This window comes from Xiphophorus hellerii, unplaced genomic scaffold (genome assembly GCF_003331165.1).
Source record: "Xiphophorus hellerii strain 12219 unplaced genomic scaffold, Xiphophorus_hellerii-4.1 PGA_scaffold_78__1_contigs__length_500000, whole genome shotgun sequence".
In the NCBI taxonomy this organism is placed as follows: domain Eukaryota; kingdom Metazoa; phylum Chordata; class Actinopteri; order Cyprinodontiformes; family Poeciliidae; genus Xiphophorus; species Xiphophorus hellerii.
Genome location: NW_022587653.1, coordinates 224313 through 240749, shown reverse-complemented (window position 1 = coordinate 240749; position 16437 = coordinate 224313). Strand labels below are relative to the sequence as shown.

Genomic DNA, 16437 nt, shown 5'->3' with positions numbered 1-16437 from the left:
CTTTAATAGATTAAATTAAATTAAATTTGACGAGCCCTGACTCAGGTCCTGCCCTTTTTACCAAATAAAAAAAGTGATTTACAGATTCTTTCTCTACACAAATAAAACAACTTTACTGCATTTCTATTAACATTTTGCATGTTTTATTTGTAAAACACTAAAAAGTTTGGACACAGCTGGTTAATCGTTTCTAGCAGGAATGAACATTTGAAAAAGTTTATAAAATTGTAGTTTTATTGTCTGTTTTAGTGAAGTATTTAAAGTTTGAAGGTCAAACATGTTTTTGTTAAAGATGGAAGTTTCTGCACTCCATGTTCTGATTGTCAGATTTCTTTTTATATGAATGATTGTATATTTGCTGTGTTAAATCACCACTGTTTGTTTGGGGAGTTGAAGTTATACTGTTAGTTACCATAGAAACCGTATTTAAAAATAAAACACATTTAGGGTTAAAACTGAAGAAGTTTACTCTGGTTTAGAGGAATGTTTGTGTTTTATATCTGCAGATTTGTACAAAGTTTAATAGGATTAAAGAGAATTTAAACCATGACATGAAGTTTTTTGGTGTTTTTTGTGTTTACTGATGTTATTTTAAAAATCAGCTTCAAAAGCAAATATTCTGCTTTGTGCTGTTGCTTTTCTTCTGCAGAGCATCAATGCCCCTCCCCCACCTAATGCTGCAAATCAGCTGACTGCAATGAAGTTTTCCAGGTTGACTGATTGGAAAAACTTCCTCCAAAAGGAGAAAAATGTCTTTTCTTTTTTGTTTAACTTAGCTTTAGTGCTAAGCTAAAAATTAGCTCAACTAATAGATTAGTGGAAATTGCTGCTAATTATGACAGAAAAGAATGAAAATTTAACTCAGAAGTTCTAGTTTAATCTGTTGGGGGATTTTGAAGTCAGTGACTTTTTGCTTAGTGACGGATATTTCATCATTCAGTACATTGAGTCAGCCAACGCAGACGGAAACTGTGATACTATCCCAAGATGATAATCAGGCAAAAAATATGTGTTAAGAAAAACTGTGAAGGTAGAAATGAATTTAGTGCAAAGGAGCAAATAGTCATGGTTTCTATGCCAAAAAACCTGCTGGCTTATTATAAATGCACCACAGAAGCCCGACCCGACTATCAAACAGGTAACTTTGGTCCAACCGGGCTCAGATTTTGGGTCAGAACCTCAGAGGTTCAGCTAATATTTTAGATTTTCATGTCTCTTCATTCATTGTTTTATGATATAAATGCATGTTGCTGCAGCAACATAAAGGGGCTGGTAGTGTTTAATATTCTAAATAATAAATGTTTTGAGTTAAATGGGCCTAAAATATTTCAGCTCTTTGAAATAAACAACTTTTTCCGGTTGAAGATCTAAAGTTTAGATTTACCCTGAAAAACCTGGTTATGTTGCAACAAAGCTGATAATGTTGCTGAAGCTTCAATCCAGATTAGCATCACTCAGCATGCTCACGCCAGCACACAGAGGCTGAACTACATGCAATTGGAAGTAATTACAAAATGGGGCTGCACAGTGGCGCAGTGGGTAGCACTGTTGTCTTGCAGCCAGAAGGTCCTGGGTTCGATTCCCAGGCTGGGGTCTTTCTGCATGGAGTTTGCATGTTCTCCCTGTGCATGCGTGGGTTCTCTCCCGGTACTCCGGCTTCCTCCCACAGTCCAAAAACGTGACTGTCAGGTTAATTGGTCTCTCTAGATTCTCCCTAGGTGTGTGTGTGCATTTTTGTTTGTCCTGTATGTCTTTGTGTTGCCCTGCAACAGACGGGCGACCTGTCCAGAGTGTACCCTGCCTCTCGCCCGAAACGTAGCTGGAGATAGGCACCTAGGCACCCTACCCCATTAGGGACAAAGGGTGAACAGAAAATGGATGTTCCAGATTTATAATCTAAAGATGTTCCATCAATCCTCCTGGAGGACAAACTGACCACTTCTCCTTCCTCTGCTTCTTTCTCCTACTGCTCTCCATCCTTGAATGTCTGCAGGTTTTGCTGACATTAAGTTTATGTTCTCTCTCTGTTTCTTCTCTTCATAGCAGCTACACCTGGGCTCATTTCTGTTTAGCTGTGACCCCTTCCTGGAGGGAAGCTGAGCTACTGCTGCCAACAACATCAGGTTCCCCTTCAGTGGATCACACACCTGGATCCACTCCGGCCACATGCAGAACAAAGACTGAACTAAACACAGGAACAACAGAGACTGGTGAAACCCCTGAATCCCAGTAGGCCCAGTATGAACCCATCTTCATGATGAGCTCCTAGGAAGGAGGCGATGTCTCTGAAAGCAGCCAAAGACCTGAACTGTGACGTTCAGGAAGTAGCAGATAAAAAAGCTTAAAGTAGGAAGTGTTCAGAGTTTGGAGCCACATCCTGATCACATCAAGAGACGAAGCTTCACTCCACATCCAGAGGAAACATGGACCAAACAGCTCTGATGCTGCTTCTGTGTCTCTGCAGCTCAGGTAGGACTCCACTTTCAAACAAAAACACTAATATTCACTAGAGTTCAAATTAAAAATGATCGACTGATAAACATGTTAAATTTTACAAACAAAAAACTGGAAACTGTTTCTAGTCTCAGATCATAGAGCTGCTGCTACACAGTTAGTGATGTTTATATTGTCTACTTGCTGCTAAGGAGCCAATAAAATCAAGAATTGTTGGTTTTTGTGTTTTTATGATGTAAAGCACTTTGAACTGCCTTGTTGCTGAAATGTGCTATAAAATAAATCTGATTGATTGATTGATAAGGAGAAGCTGCAGAAACTCTGCACCAGCGCTGAATCTGCGCAGTAAACAGGTGGAGCCACATAAAATGGCTCCTTCTGCATGAATTCTCTCATCTTCCTCTGGGCTCCACAGGTTCTCTATGAGGTTCTGGTCAGGCCCGTTTGCTGGCCAACCGAGCCCAGTAGCACCACGGTCATTGGACCAGCTTCTGGTACCGCTGGTTGTGTTGGTGAAAACGTTTGAGCTCCGTGTGACGTGGGAGTGTCTCAGGCAGGATGTGGAACTCGCCTGCTGCAGATTAGAATCAATCAACCAATCGATCAGTTTATTTGTAAAGCACATTTCAGCACCAAGGCGGTTCAAAGTGCTTTACATCATAAAAACACAAAAAGTCCTAAAGACACCACACAGTAAACCAGTAAACAGTACATTTTGTCAAAGTGTCGTCGTTACACATCAAAATGTTGTTCAGTGTTTCATTTATTATGTTTCTAAAGCAAATCTGACCAGCTGGGTTTTTAGTCCAGATTTAAAGGAACTCAGAGTTTCGGTTGTTTTGCAGAGTTAATTGTTGAAACAGCTTTTCAATAATTTAGCTGATGGATGAAAGGTTGGAGATCGGCCTGTAATTCTGCAGTAATGATTTGTCCAGATCGTTTTATTTTATATCAGTGGTTATCAGTGTGGAGTGATAGCTTCACAGTCTTTCTTAATAGATTTCATAATAAACAAAGTTGAGTTTTACTCCATTTACGTTCGGCCCTACGGCTAAATTGTCTTGCAGATCTAAATGTTTGAACATTTTTCCATGGAGTTTTGTTCCTACCAGACACGACCTTCACTTTAATTTAGGCAAAGAAATCAATGACATCTGAAATTTTACGATGGAAGTTATCTACCAGCTCATCTACAAGGTTAGATGAGCTGCTCTGATTCTGATTGCTCTGCATTCAGAATCAGAATCTGTTGGATTTGACAACTTTTTACACAAAAACAATGAATTTGACTTTGGTTGGTTTCAGTAAAGACATAAAATATAAATGGGTAAAAAAGGTGAATAATAAGAAACATTTCAGGTCTTACTACAGAGTGTAAATAACATTTAGGTCTGGGCTTTAACTAGGCCATTCCAACATAAAGATGCTTTGATCAGAACCATCCATGATAGCTCTGCCTCTAACAGGAGGAAGAAACAAGAGAAGATCAAATAAACACGATCAACAGGATCCTGTCAACACATCCTGAATCTGTCTTTGCTTTTTGTAACCCAACATGTAAATGTTGTTTCTTCCAGCGCTGTCTGATGAACTCAGACTGGTAGCAGGAAGGAGTCGCTGTGTTGGCAGACTGGAGAAGAAGGATCTGGGAGACTGGGAACCAGTGATTGATTGGAACTGGGACTTAACATCAGCAGCTGGAGCTTGCAGACAGCTCCACTGTGGATCTGTGGTGTCGTTACAAAGAGATAAGAGCTACAATGTAGAGATCGTCTGTTCAGGTGATTTCATATCCTGGCCATTGCCTTCCTGTTCTGCTTCCAACTCCACTTTAAAAAAATTCTCACTTCCAGCTCAGTCTGGGCTTCTTCCACTTCACCTGGATTCACTCTGGTAGATTTTCTACCGGACCAATCAGCGAACAGAAGGAGAAGTTTGAACGATGATTTATTTTTTCTTATTTTAGAAACATAGTCTCTGTAGTTTTAGCAATGCAGTGGAGGAAGTTCAGTCCATGGTGGCCACACTTCCAAATATTGAATTAACTTTAACGGCTCTTCTCTGTTTTGTGGAGGACAAATTATTGTAAGGTAATATCTGCTGGTTGTATTGTCTTCATTCTAAATGCTAGTGATTCTCACCAAATGAAGCTGTTTGGGTTGCAAGCACAAGGTTGGGAGATGTTTTCCTGCAGCTGCATGAGAACCAGAGCGTCTCTCCCTCAGCCTTGGTATAAAACTCCTGCTGTCTCTGCCTGAAAGAGTTTTCAATCAGAAATGTTTCACTATTGATCCTCTTATATGTTCTCTGTATTGTGCACAATATGCTAGTAAACCTGATTGAGTGATTCCATCTAACAGTGCTTGGTAATTGATTTTTTCTACATGTTTACAGCCCAGGAAACTTCCAGTAAACTTCTTAGTGTGGATCTGGTGCATTGCATGTCATGGACAAACGTTAGCAACTGGGTGAAATTTAAAAGCTCAACACAGTCCAGACTCTCTGGATGAATCAAAGTGTAGTTACAGAGTGGCTGGTTTTTACCAGGTTAGTGATTTAATGAAGTTTGATTAGATTAAAGGGGAACCAGTGGAGCAGATTCTGGGTTATAAAAACCTCAATGTCATTGAGAAGAAGCTGATCAAATATTGAACTTCCTCCACAAATTAAGTTTAAAGTGTTAAAAGATGATAGTTTTCTATTATTCTGTGATTAAATTTGTCCTCACATTTGCTTTGTAGAAGACAAGGATGAAATATTAATAACTGATAATTCATAGGTTCTTTGTGATGTTGTAGTGTAATTTTCTCTGTTTGTCTTAAGTTTTTTTCCCACCCATCTCCAGGGCCGGCCTGCAGTATAAGCAGATGCTAAAAGTGCAAAGAATATTAAACAGTAGATTTAAAAATAACAAAACTCTGCCCAGCTCCCCTCTCCACCCGTTCTCCACCAGTTGGTTCGTTCCTCCACACAGAGTCTGCTCTGTATTGGAGCTTTGCTGAACAAACTGGAACCAAATTCAGTGAAAATGTTGAAGAAACTTTTTTCTTTCTGCATCCACAGACTCAGTCAGGCTGGTTCAAGGGACCAACCGGTGCTCAGGCAGACTGGAGGTGAAGACCAACCGGTCGTGGTCCTCAGTGTGTGAAAAAGACTTTGACCTGCAGGATGCAGAGGTGGTCTGCAGGGAGATTAGCTGTGGGCCTCCTTCAGTCCACCAGGGGGCGCTCTATGGAGAAGCAGAGGCTACAGTGGGGAGCAGAGAGTTCCTGTGTGAAGGCAGTGAGTCTGCTCTGCTGAACTGCAGCAGCAGGAAGAGTTCAGGTAGAAACAGCTGCTCACCTGGTCAAGCTGTTGGACTCACCTGTTCAGGTAGAGGAGGATCTGCAGACCTGCTGCTGTTCACTGCTTCACTTCCTTCATTAATGAACTCTCTGTCTCTGCTCACATCAAGAAAACTTCAGGTTGGTGGGAGAGGCCAGCCGATGTGCCGGGAGACTGGAGATGTTACATCAAGAAGAGTGGAGACCAGTGGATGTTTCGTCTAGTTACTGGGACATGAACTCAGTTGCTGCAGTTTGTGCTGAACTGGACTGTGGTTCTGCTGTTTCAGCAAGAAATTCAGAGGAAGCTTCAAAGAGACCAGTTTGGTGGATCATGTCTGGCTGTTTCCACTCAGGATCTGCATTAAAGAATTGTTTACCTTCTGATGGAAACAGTGTTTCGCGCCTTTACTTCATCTGCTCAGGTAACTCTGAACTCTCATATTTATTTCTTTTAAAATGTTTCTTCCATCAGGTTCCAGATGTCTGCAGAGAAACCGTCACCTTTAACTAAGAACCTGAAACCTTTAAGGAGAGGGAAACTAAAATAATTTAAATATCCAGATAAAGTTTTCAGTTTAGCCACATCGATGAACAAAAACTCATTATTTTAATAACTTTTAATCTCTGCTGCTTTGAAGTCGATGCATCAAAATCCCAGGAGGAGTTCAAGGAAATCAGACATTTTCTAAACCTGAAAATTAACAGAAAATTAACTTTGATCCAAAATGGTGGACTTCCTGTTTTTAGTGAAAATCGTAGTAAAACCTTTTGTTTGTTATGGTTGTTGGCCTGGATGAATCTAGGGGGCGCTGTTCAGCCATTTTGCCAAATTTTTTTTAATTCCACTTTAATATTAACAATTTTACAGAGATTAAAGTTTGTTTGACATTTAGTGAGTTTATTAACATGTTAAGGCTCACAAATATGATAAATTCAGTAGAAATAAAAATGAACGTTAAAATTCCAGGTACCGATATAAAACATCAGAGGGACTTCCGGGTCATGACCAAGACGGCAGCTTAACTTCAGTGCTAATCAACGGTTTTACAAAAACAACCCAAAAACAAAATTTTACTTAAGTTCAAGTGAGATTTTACCGATAATAGAGGCGAGGGTTGTCTCACGGCGGAGGAAAACGACTGGTGCAGCGACCATTAACGAGTTAGAACAACGAATCAACCGACGCCGCTTCCCGGTCCACGAGGCCGAGGAGGGAAAATGGAGGAGGCTAGCTTGGATAGCACTCTCGCAGAACTTAGAGATTTCAGACGAGACAACAAGCAGCAGCTTCTGGAGATCCAACAAGAACAGCGTCGAACAAACGATAGGTTAGATGAAGCAGAGGGTCGAATCGAAGAAATAGAAACAGCCATGCAGGCGGCGTCATCCCTGATGAAATGACTTCTTCAGCGCCAAGACGACATGGAGGCTGAGCTCATTGATCAGGAGGGCCGCGCACGGCCAGATAACATAAGGATTTATGGCATTCCCGAAAAGGCTGAAGGTAACAACATCGAGGGCTTCGTAGAAAAACTGCTTCAGGGACTGTTTGGATCTCCTGCAAGATGCTGAACTCAAAATTGAAAGAGTCCACAGAGAGCTGGCCTCCATAGCCGCCAATGCGCAATCAGAGCCTCGATCAATCAGTGTATAGCTTGATAGTTAGAAAACGAAGGAGGAAGTTATTCGCAGAGCCTGGCAGAAAAAACAATTACAGTACAACAACAAGAGCTTCTACATCGATCACGATTATCCACCAGCTATTCAAGTAAAGAAGATACTGAAGGAGAAAAAATCTTTACCCAGCAAGGCTACTTGAGTTCTACGGAGAGGAGACCCGCATGTACCGGACCGCAGCGGAGACGACATCAGACATGGCATCACGGGGATTCCCGGTCATGATCATCCATCCCCCGGTCAACCCGATCCAGCAGGAGCTACAACAGCTTTCTTCTTGGCAGGCGGCCGGGTACCGGGAGGCGGAAACATCGGGAGGCGGAAACATCGGGAGGCGGAAACACCGGGAAACGGAAACATCGGGAGGCGGAAACATCGGGAGGCAGAAACATCGAGCGCCGCACAAATCCAGGAGCGCGAGGACTCCTGACGGCGGATTAAAGAAAAGCTACAGGAATACAGGCATCAATCTCCTGCAGATAAGTGACTAATTGAAGAAAATGCGATCGGATGTCATTCCAGTATTTAACTGTACCCGTGTTTACTCTGGACTAATCATAGACTTAATGGTTGAAGCACATAATGGCTAAAACTACAACACAGCCATCTCAGTGGGCCCCACCATACACGATGAGTGGACTTTCCCCCGACTGGAGCTCTAACATCTTCAGCTCGTTTAAGGTTCCTCTGTTCTGGAAGCAAACCTTCTGTTAAAGACTTTAATATATTTTTGTTTATGTTCATTCTGTTATTGTTGTGGGGGTGCATCTTATTTTTAGTATTGAAAAATATATACGGTTTTGTTCAGTGATGAGACACTTTCTGAAAGAAAAGAGATTGTCATAAGATTAGTAACTGTGAGATTGGCAACATTGACCTCTCTGATCATGACCCCTGTTATTAACTTAAAAATTAGATGAGGAGCCTAAAAGTACACAATGGAGATTAAATACGAGTATACTGTATGACTGAATGACTTCCAATTTACAAAACTAATCAAATCTGACATAAACACATTTCTAAAAGAAAACAATAATGGAGAGGTTATTCCAGAAATAGTTTGGGATGCACTAAAAGCAGTTATGGGAGGTAAAAATTATATCTTTCTGTGTCCAAAGAAAGAGAGCAAACCAATTAAAACGATCAGAATTAAACAACAAAATGAAAGAGGTTGAGACAAAACATGAGACAGAAATAAAACCAGAACATAGCATCCATCCATCCACCCATCCATCCATCCATCCATCCATTCATCCATCCATCCATCCATCCATCCATCCATTCATCCATCCATCCATCCATCCATTCATTCATTCATTTTCTAACGGGGTCACCTGGACGGGTCGCCAGTCTGTCGCAGGGCAACACAGAGACAGACAGGACACACAACCATGCACACACACCTAGGGAGAATTTAGAGAGACCAATTTACCTGACAGTCATGTTTTTGGACTGTGGGAGGAAGCCGGAGTATAAAGTTTAGTATAAAGCCTAAAATATTAAGAAATAAACTTAACCCTGCTGTTATGTTGCAGGTCAAATTGACCCATTTTAAAGTTTAAAAAATAGTACAAAAAATAGTTGGAAGTATTTTTTTTTTGCATGGAACTTTTTCTACTTGTCTTAATAGGTGCACTCTACATATAAATTTAAAATTTATTCATTTTACACATTTGTAACCCCTCTGGGTTCTACTTTTTACATAGATGCTGCTCGGGTCAATGTGACCCGGCAGTCAAGTTAAAGTGCAATAAAAGATTATAAAATGTAGAAGAATGAATAGAGTGTGTTAATGAAATCTATCAGATGGAAAGATTAACATTTCTAATTCATTTTCAACTGAACAGGTTCATTATCTTGAGGTCCAAATGGGTTTCCTATGTCAACCAAACACAATATGCAAGAATACTAGATTGTTGAGAATTAAAAAAGAAACGGTTCTTCCTTCAGAAAGTGTCTATTTACTATATAATTTACTTAGTTATACACATAAAAGTAATGTCTCTCCAAAATAATAACTCCTTGTTCCATCTTTTTGTTTTGTTTTGTAAATAGAAATGTAACGAGAAGAAATATTGTATCTGATCACAAACTGAAATTGTGCTTTTGTAATCTTCTCAATACCTCAAAAATAAAGAATTAAAATAAAATTCCAGGTACAGTCGGTTTCACTTCACCTTTGATGCTCTGAGTTTTTCTAGTTTGGTTTTCTTGGCCTTTATTTTATCAATCTCAGAGATGTTTCCATGTGTATCTAGAAAATTAAAGTTCTGAAATATTTGAAACCTTTTTTCTTTCTGCATCCACAGACTCAGTCAGGCTGGTTCAAGGGACCAACCGGTGCTCAGGCAGACTGGAGGTGAAGACCAACCAGTCGTGGTCCTCAGTGTGTGAAAAAGACTTTGACCTGCAGGATGCAGAGGTGGTCTGCAGGGAGATTGGCTGTGGGCCTCCTTCAGTCCACCAGGGGGCGCTCTATGGAGAAGCAGAGGCTCCAGTGGGGAGCAGAGAGTTCCTGTGTGAAGGCAGTGAGTCTGCTCTGCTGAACTGCAGCAGCAGGGAGAGTTCAGGTAGAAACAGCTGCTCACCTGGTCAAGCTGTTGGACTCACCTGTTCAGGTAGAGGAGGATCTGCAGACCTGCTGCTGTTCACTGCTTCACTTCCTTCATTAATGAACTCTCTGTCTCTGCTCAGATCAAGACAACTTCAGGTTGGTGGGAGAGGCCAGCCGATGTGCTGGGAAACTGGAGATGTTATATCAAGAAGAGTGGAGACCAGTGGATGTTTATTCTAGTTACTGGAACATGAACTCAGTTGCTGCAGTTTGTGCTGAACTGGACTGTGGTTCTGCTGTTTCAGCAAGAGATTCAAAGGAAGCTTCAGAGAGACCAGTTTGGGGGATCTGGTCTGACTGTTTCCAGTCAGGATCTGCATTAAAGAACTGTTTACCTTATGATGGAAACGGTGATCGGAGCCATGAGATCATCTGCTCAGGTAACTCTGAACTCTCATATTTATTTCTTTTAAAATGTTTCTTCCATCAGGTTCCAGATGTCTGCAGAGAAACCGTCACCTTTAACTAAGAACCTGACACCTTGAGGAGAAAGAAACTAAAACTGGTTTAAATATTACTGACAGACTGTACATCTATCATAAAGGTGCTAGTAATCATGTTTAAACATGCTAGTAACCATGGCAACCAGTCTGTGATCAGCTCCTGTCTCTTTCTCATTCATGCCATCTTGTTTTCCACCTCAGATTAGATCCAGTTGTCTCTGTGTTTCCTCTGCGTTCCCAGGTCTGCTGGTTGAGCCGCTCATCTTCCTCTCTTCCTCCACTGACGGGGTCTCCACAGGCAGAAAGCAGGGGTCTGAGCTCCTCATTGGCTCACATTTCAGCATCATGTGCTCCATCAGACCTCAGTATGAAGGCGGCTCCTTCCAGCTCATCTTCAGCACCTCTAACTACACTCAGAACCAGACCCTGCCAGCTGTTAATCACTCCAGCCCTCTTCCTGTTCTCTGCTGCTGGCCACGCCCACCAAGGAACCTACCGCTGCGTTTACCACGTCTACGTTTTCTCCTATAACTTCTCCTCTATCAGCCAGCCTCTCAACCTCACTGTCTCAGGTAAACTCATGGAGTCCATGAGGAAAAGTTCTGCTTCAGGTGAACCAGCAGCTGTCTGCCTCATTCATGAGGTCAGAGAGGAGGATTGATGATATTAATGTTCATGATCAGATCTACAGGCAGCATGAAAACAAGGGTCTATATGATTATTTTCTAGCTGGACTCATCTGATGAAAGCTGATCTTGAATCTGTTTCATTCAGTTTCAGCCTCTCCCACTGCTTTGATCATCAGACTGGTTGTCGTCCTGCTGGGTATGCTGGGATCAGTCCTGGTCCTCTACTTTAAGGTACTGCATGTATCATGCATGATGTGTTCAGTTGGGAAAGTTCTTGCATTGAAGCTGAACCATCCTCTGTTTCCAGGCCAGGAGAAACCAGAAGTCTGGACCAGAAAACAACCATCATGATGAAGGATCCAGAGCTGAAGGCAGCTTAGAGGAGGAGACTGCAGTCTGAAGGAACCAGGAGAAAATGATCTTCATTTCACATCCGCAGGAAGGAGCAGAGACATGTTTCAGACTCCTGGAAATCTATCCATCTATGTATCTATGATAAAATGTCTCTGTGCTCCTGCAGCAGGAAGGAAGTTCAACATTCAGAAATTTGTATCTGGACTAAACCTACTTAAGTTAAACTTATATAAGAAGGGAACACAAAACAAAACATTCAACAAACAAAATATAACAGAAAACCCACTTCATCAAAATCTGATCTTCATCAACCTTGCAAGGATAGCATATGATAGGATATTTGGGGTCAAAGGTCAGGTAGCCAATTTATCAGATGATGTGAACAAGCTGCCTCTGATCTCCTACTACGATAAAGTTAACTACGTAGTCAACACAAAGAGTGCATACGCCGTAAACGAGCTTCACTGCCTGAAATTCATGGACGCATATAATTAGTATTTCAACAGCTTTTTAAAGGAGAGAAAATCTCTCTGTGTGAATAATGAGGTTCTGGTGACTGGCAGACCAAGTACATGTAGCAACAAACATGTAGGCTACATGTCTGCTTAGCTTGCAGATGGGATGGAACATTTTATAGTTACTATGATTATGAGTGAATCAATGCATAACAGTGTTATGATTCTTGTGTAAAGCATGTGCTCATGGGAAAGTCTTCTGAAGCTGTTTCTCTGAACTCTGTATTATTATAAAGTTGTAGAATATTTTCTTCTTTGCATTCTTATGACATCCTTAAATGTTTAATATGCTTTATGAAAGAAAATGCATATGCTTGCAGTCAGTTTTGTAGCTAAATAGATTGTTAAACTGTGTGAATTTAATGAAACCTTTCCTATAAAACAATATGCTGTGTTTTGCTCGAGGCTCTTTCTCCTGACTGTGTTCAGTGAGCAGAGACTCCAAATGCTGTAAAGCCTTCAAATAAATATTGACAAAGAATTTATATATTCTCTCTGGTTTTTGATCGTTTTTCCTCAGTCTGTTAAAGATCATTTCTACCACAAACATGATCCAGCGAGTTGGAGAGGTCGAGGGCGACAGGAGATCGGATGCATCGACCAGCCAAAGGAGATAAACTTCAGGCCACCTCCTAGTTGAATGAGGGGAGTCTGAGGTCTGAAGAAATGTAAATCAATGAAAATAGGTGCAAACAGCTTGATGAGACATACAAAGAAACAATAAAGGCAAAAAAACTAAAAAGAACTGATTAGAAAAAAGAAAAATACAACAAATGTGTGGATGAAATGCAGAGTGGAAAGCAACAATGGCTCACATTTTGTTAACATTTTGTTATTTTACAGGACATCAGCAAATTGTTTGGTTTGTGTTTATCATCCACAGTCTGGTTTAGCGGTGGAAAGGGAGAATGGACGATCAAAAACAAATTGGCAAAATGTGTAGAAACAGTTTTGTCTTAGACTGAAGCTTTAGACCTGCTCTTTATGTATGTTAGAATGAGAACCAGGTCTAAAGCTAATTTAAGCCAATTTGAGATCCTTTTTTATGATCTCTGCAGGAGAAATCTGCAAAGATCAAACAATACTAACAACTAACCTAATGGAAGATAACATGTTAGAATATTATAAGTGTGTCATGTGCTCTCTCCCCCATTCAGCCAGTGAAAGCTGCTCTCCCTCCTGTCCTCATTGACACTGGAAATCCAGGCACTGGTTGGGACACTTCCAGGTTCTCCTGATCACTCACACAGGTATGAAGGTCAAAGGGCACGTCTTGGATTCACACTAGCCATTGCAGATTGCTCAGCACTGAACCACCTGCTGTTGGAAATCCTGGGGAAGGTCAAGGCTCCAGAACCTCCTCCCTAAGAGGAGCTTCCACCATTCGCCCACCTGGCTTAGTAACAGGGCAGCAGGAAGCACAAAGGAACCCGAAAAGAGACAGCAGGATTCCTGGATTCATCACCATCACCAGTGATGACACAAAATGAAGGTTTACACACTTATCCTCATTATTATTTTTGCAACATCAGTGCATAAACTATTGACCCAATAGTTCTGTCGCATGCCAAATTGGAAGCAGATACCAGCCACTCTGGAGACAAAACTAAGAGCTGGCCTGTGTGTGTCTATGGGAAATGGAGTGTCTGATTCTGCAGAGCTTTTGTGGGGTGTGCCGCAGGGATCGGTCTTGGGACCTGTTCTGTTCCTGCTGTACCTACTTCCTCTGAGCAGGGTCATCCAGAAGTTCAGTGATGTGTCCTATCATCTGTACGCCGATGATCTGCAACTGTACTGCTCTTTCAAGCCAAGTGAGCCACATAAACTTTGCACTCTCACTAGTTGTTTGGCCGAAGTGACAAAATGGCTCACTGAAAACAGCCTATTATTGAACTCCAACAAGACCGAGACCTTGATTGTTGCTCCTGACGGTGCTGTGCCTGGAATTAAGCAGCACCTCGGAAACTTGAGCTGCACAGTTAAAAGCAACCTGCGCAACCTGGGTGTTTTCATGGATGGAGCGATGTCTATGGAGCGGCACATAAATCAGCTTGTTAGGAACTGCTTTTTCCAAATTCGGAACATTTCTAAACTTCGTAAGATGGTGACTTATGGTGAGCTTGAGATGATTGTTCATGCTTTTGTCTCATCGAGATTGGACTATTGTAACAGTCTGTTCACATGTCTTAACAAGACGGAGTTTGCGCGTCTGCAGGTTGTACAAAACTCTGCTGCACGCCTGCTCACTCGCACTCACAGGAGGGAACATATTACACCCATCCTCAAAAGCTTGCACTGGCTGCCTGTATCTTACAGGATGCACTACAAAATCCTGGTACTGACTTTTAGAGCTCTTCATGGACAGGCGCCAGACTATATTAAGAACCTCATCCAGCCTTATGTTTCGACTAGGAGCCTCAGGTCGTCCAGTCTGAACTTGCTGATGGTTCCTTGGACCCATTTTAAGACTCGAGGAGACAGATCTTTTAAAGCTGTGGCGCCTCGCCTCTGGAATGAGCTACCTTGTACCATTCGATCTCTGGATTGTATAGACACTTTTAGGAAACAACTTAAGACCCACTTTTTTAAACTTGCTTTTTAGCTTAATACTGTGTTTTATTGTTTTGTATGTTGCTTTTAATTTATTTTATTTTTTACACTTTGTGCAGCACTTTGTGACCCTGGTCTGTGAAAAGCGCTATAGAAATAAAGTTTACTTACTTACTTACTTACTTGATAGGATAAACACCCAAAGGCTAAAGGTCAAAGCTTGTTGTCGGGTCTATGTTAGAATAATTATGTTTTGTTATCATTCTTACATAAGTAGTTACCAGTTTGCTTTTCATTCATAGGTTTAGTATTCACACCCCAGAGAGGAGGAATTTGTTAAACCGTGTGAAAGACAAAACTTGCTTTTCCCCTAAACCTTGAAGGTGCAGCTGCTTCTTATCTTGGGTTACGCCTTAAACTGCTTGTGTGTAGAATGTAGTTCTTCCTTGTTTCAGAATAGCCATTCTTTGATTTATCACTCTCCCACATTTCACTCTCGACTCCCTTCTTTCTCCTGCTTAATAAAAAGACAGGCTCTGCTGCAGGGAGTCAGGGAACGCATGGTAAACACCTTGAAGAAGTGGTTTGCTATGTTTTCTCCTTCTGCAGAAGCTTGGTTGAAAACTCATAAACGTTGTCTGTGGTTCTTTCTTTGTATTTAGGTAAACAAAATACCTGTCAGTCTATTTTAGTTCCCAACCTGCAAGGAATCAACCAGAGACATAAGTTACTTTTCTGCAGAAGAGGGGAGAAAAGCCAGACATGGAGAACCGCAGTCAAACAACTGTCTGGGATCAACTCCGCCGGCTCTCAGTCCTCAGCTGACTTTTATTATCACAACAAGGAGAAGGAGGCGGGGCTCTTCACATAGTCACACAGGCAGTTTCGTCAGAGACTTCTACCACAGAATGCTCTGGGACATGCCTTTTCAACGGCACAAGGCTGACCAGTTTAAATCAAGCAGTTTGTTAACACAAGAAGAGTGTGTAGCGTTTCTAATCTCCAAGCAAACATCCAAACAACAGTTAATAATGTACCATAAAAGAAAAGGGGCCAAAGAACAGAAACACCATGAAAGAATAATAATATGAAAACATAACCTTTCAGACAAAGTCATTATTTAAATGAACTTAAATAATAATAAATGCAACACTTGTGACCCAGAGACATGGGAACTGCGCTTGAGACCTCACATGCACTAAGACAGGAGATTCCTTAGAACTGAAAATATTTCTGAGTGTGTTAGCAGCTGGGTTTTTGTTTGCCCCTTCTTCCAGCAGCTGCTAACTTCTGTAACCAGGGCTCCATAATCCTAATAAAAAGGGAAGTAGCAAGAGAGGAACCTCAGAGTGAATTTGGAGATTGTAAAAATCACACTCTCCTCTTTTTCTCTCATTGAGTACAAAATGTAATCACTTTTCTCTCTTTTCTTTTTTCTCTGTTTGAAAGCATTTAGGTTGAATGAACCTGCCACCCTTCCATTACCATGGAATCACTTCTGTATTCAGCCTGAAAGAGCGAGTGTGTGGGAACAAGTGAGCAGCCCACAGCCAGACAACCGAGCAACTGACCCGCCTTTACACACTGCTGTAAACACACGTCCTATTTGAGCTTTTCGCAAGAAGCACACAAAAGTAATAAAAGGAAATAACACAGAGACCTTAAAGAACACGGTAGCACAACTTTGAACCTGAACAGTTAACTGAACTCACTCTGCCACCAGAGCTGCTCTACCGTTAAGCTATGGGGCCTGTTGTCCTTCCTGATGCTTCGGAAGCAAAAAGCCCGAACCGTAACCCCTTACCTGGTTTCTGACACTAACAACAACAAACACACATAATATACCTGGAAATAATTACGAAATTATTTAAAAAC

At 41.4% G+C, this 16437-nt stretch overlaps 1 protein-coding gene across 1 annotated transcript; it reads left to right on the top strand.

Annotated features, from left to right (window-relative positions):
• Positions 1-1987: 1987 nt before the first annotated feature.
• On the top strand, positions 1988-10368 carry LOC116716651 (scavenger receptor cysteine-rich type 1 protein M130-like). The gene is made up of 7 exons (XM_032557462.1): positions 1988-2469; positions 4032-4235; positions 5518-5826; positions 5909-6202; positions 9767-10015; positions 10152-10167; positions 10317-10368. The coding sequence occupies exons 1-7, from the start codon at positions 2424-2426 to the stop codon at positions 10366-10368; spliced, it is 1170 nt and encodes a 389-aa protein (XP_032413353.1). The 5' UTR covers positions 1988-2423.
• Positions 10369-16437: the final 6069 nt, after the last annotated feature.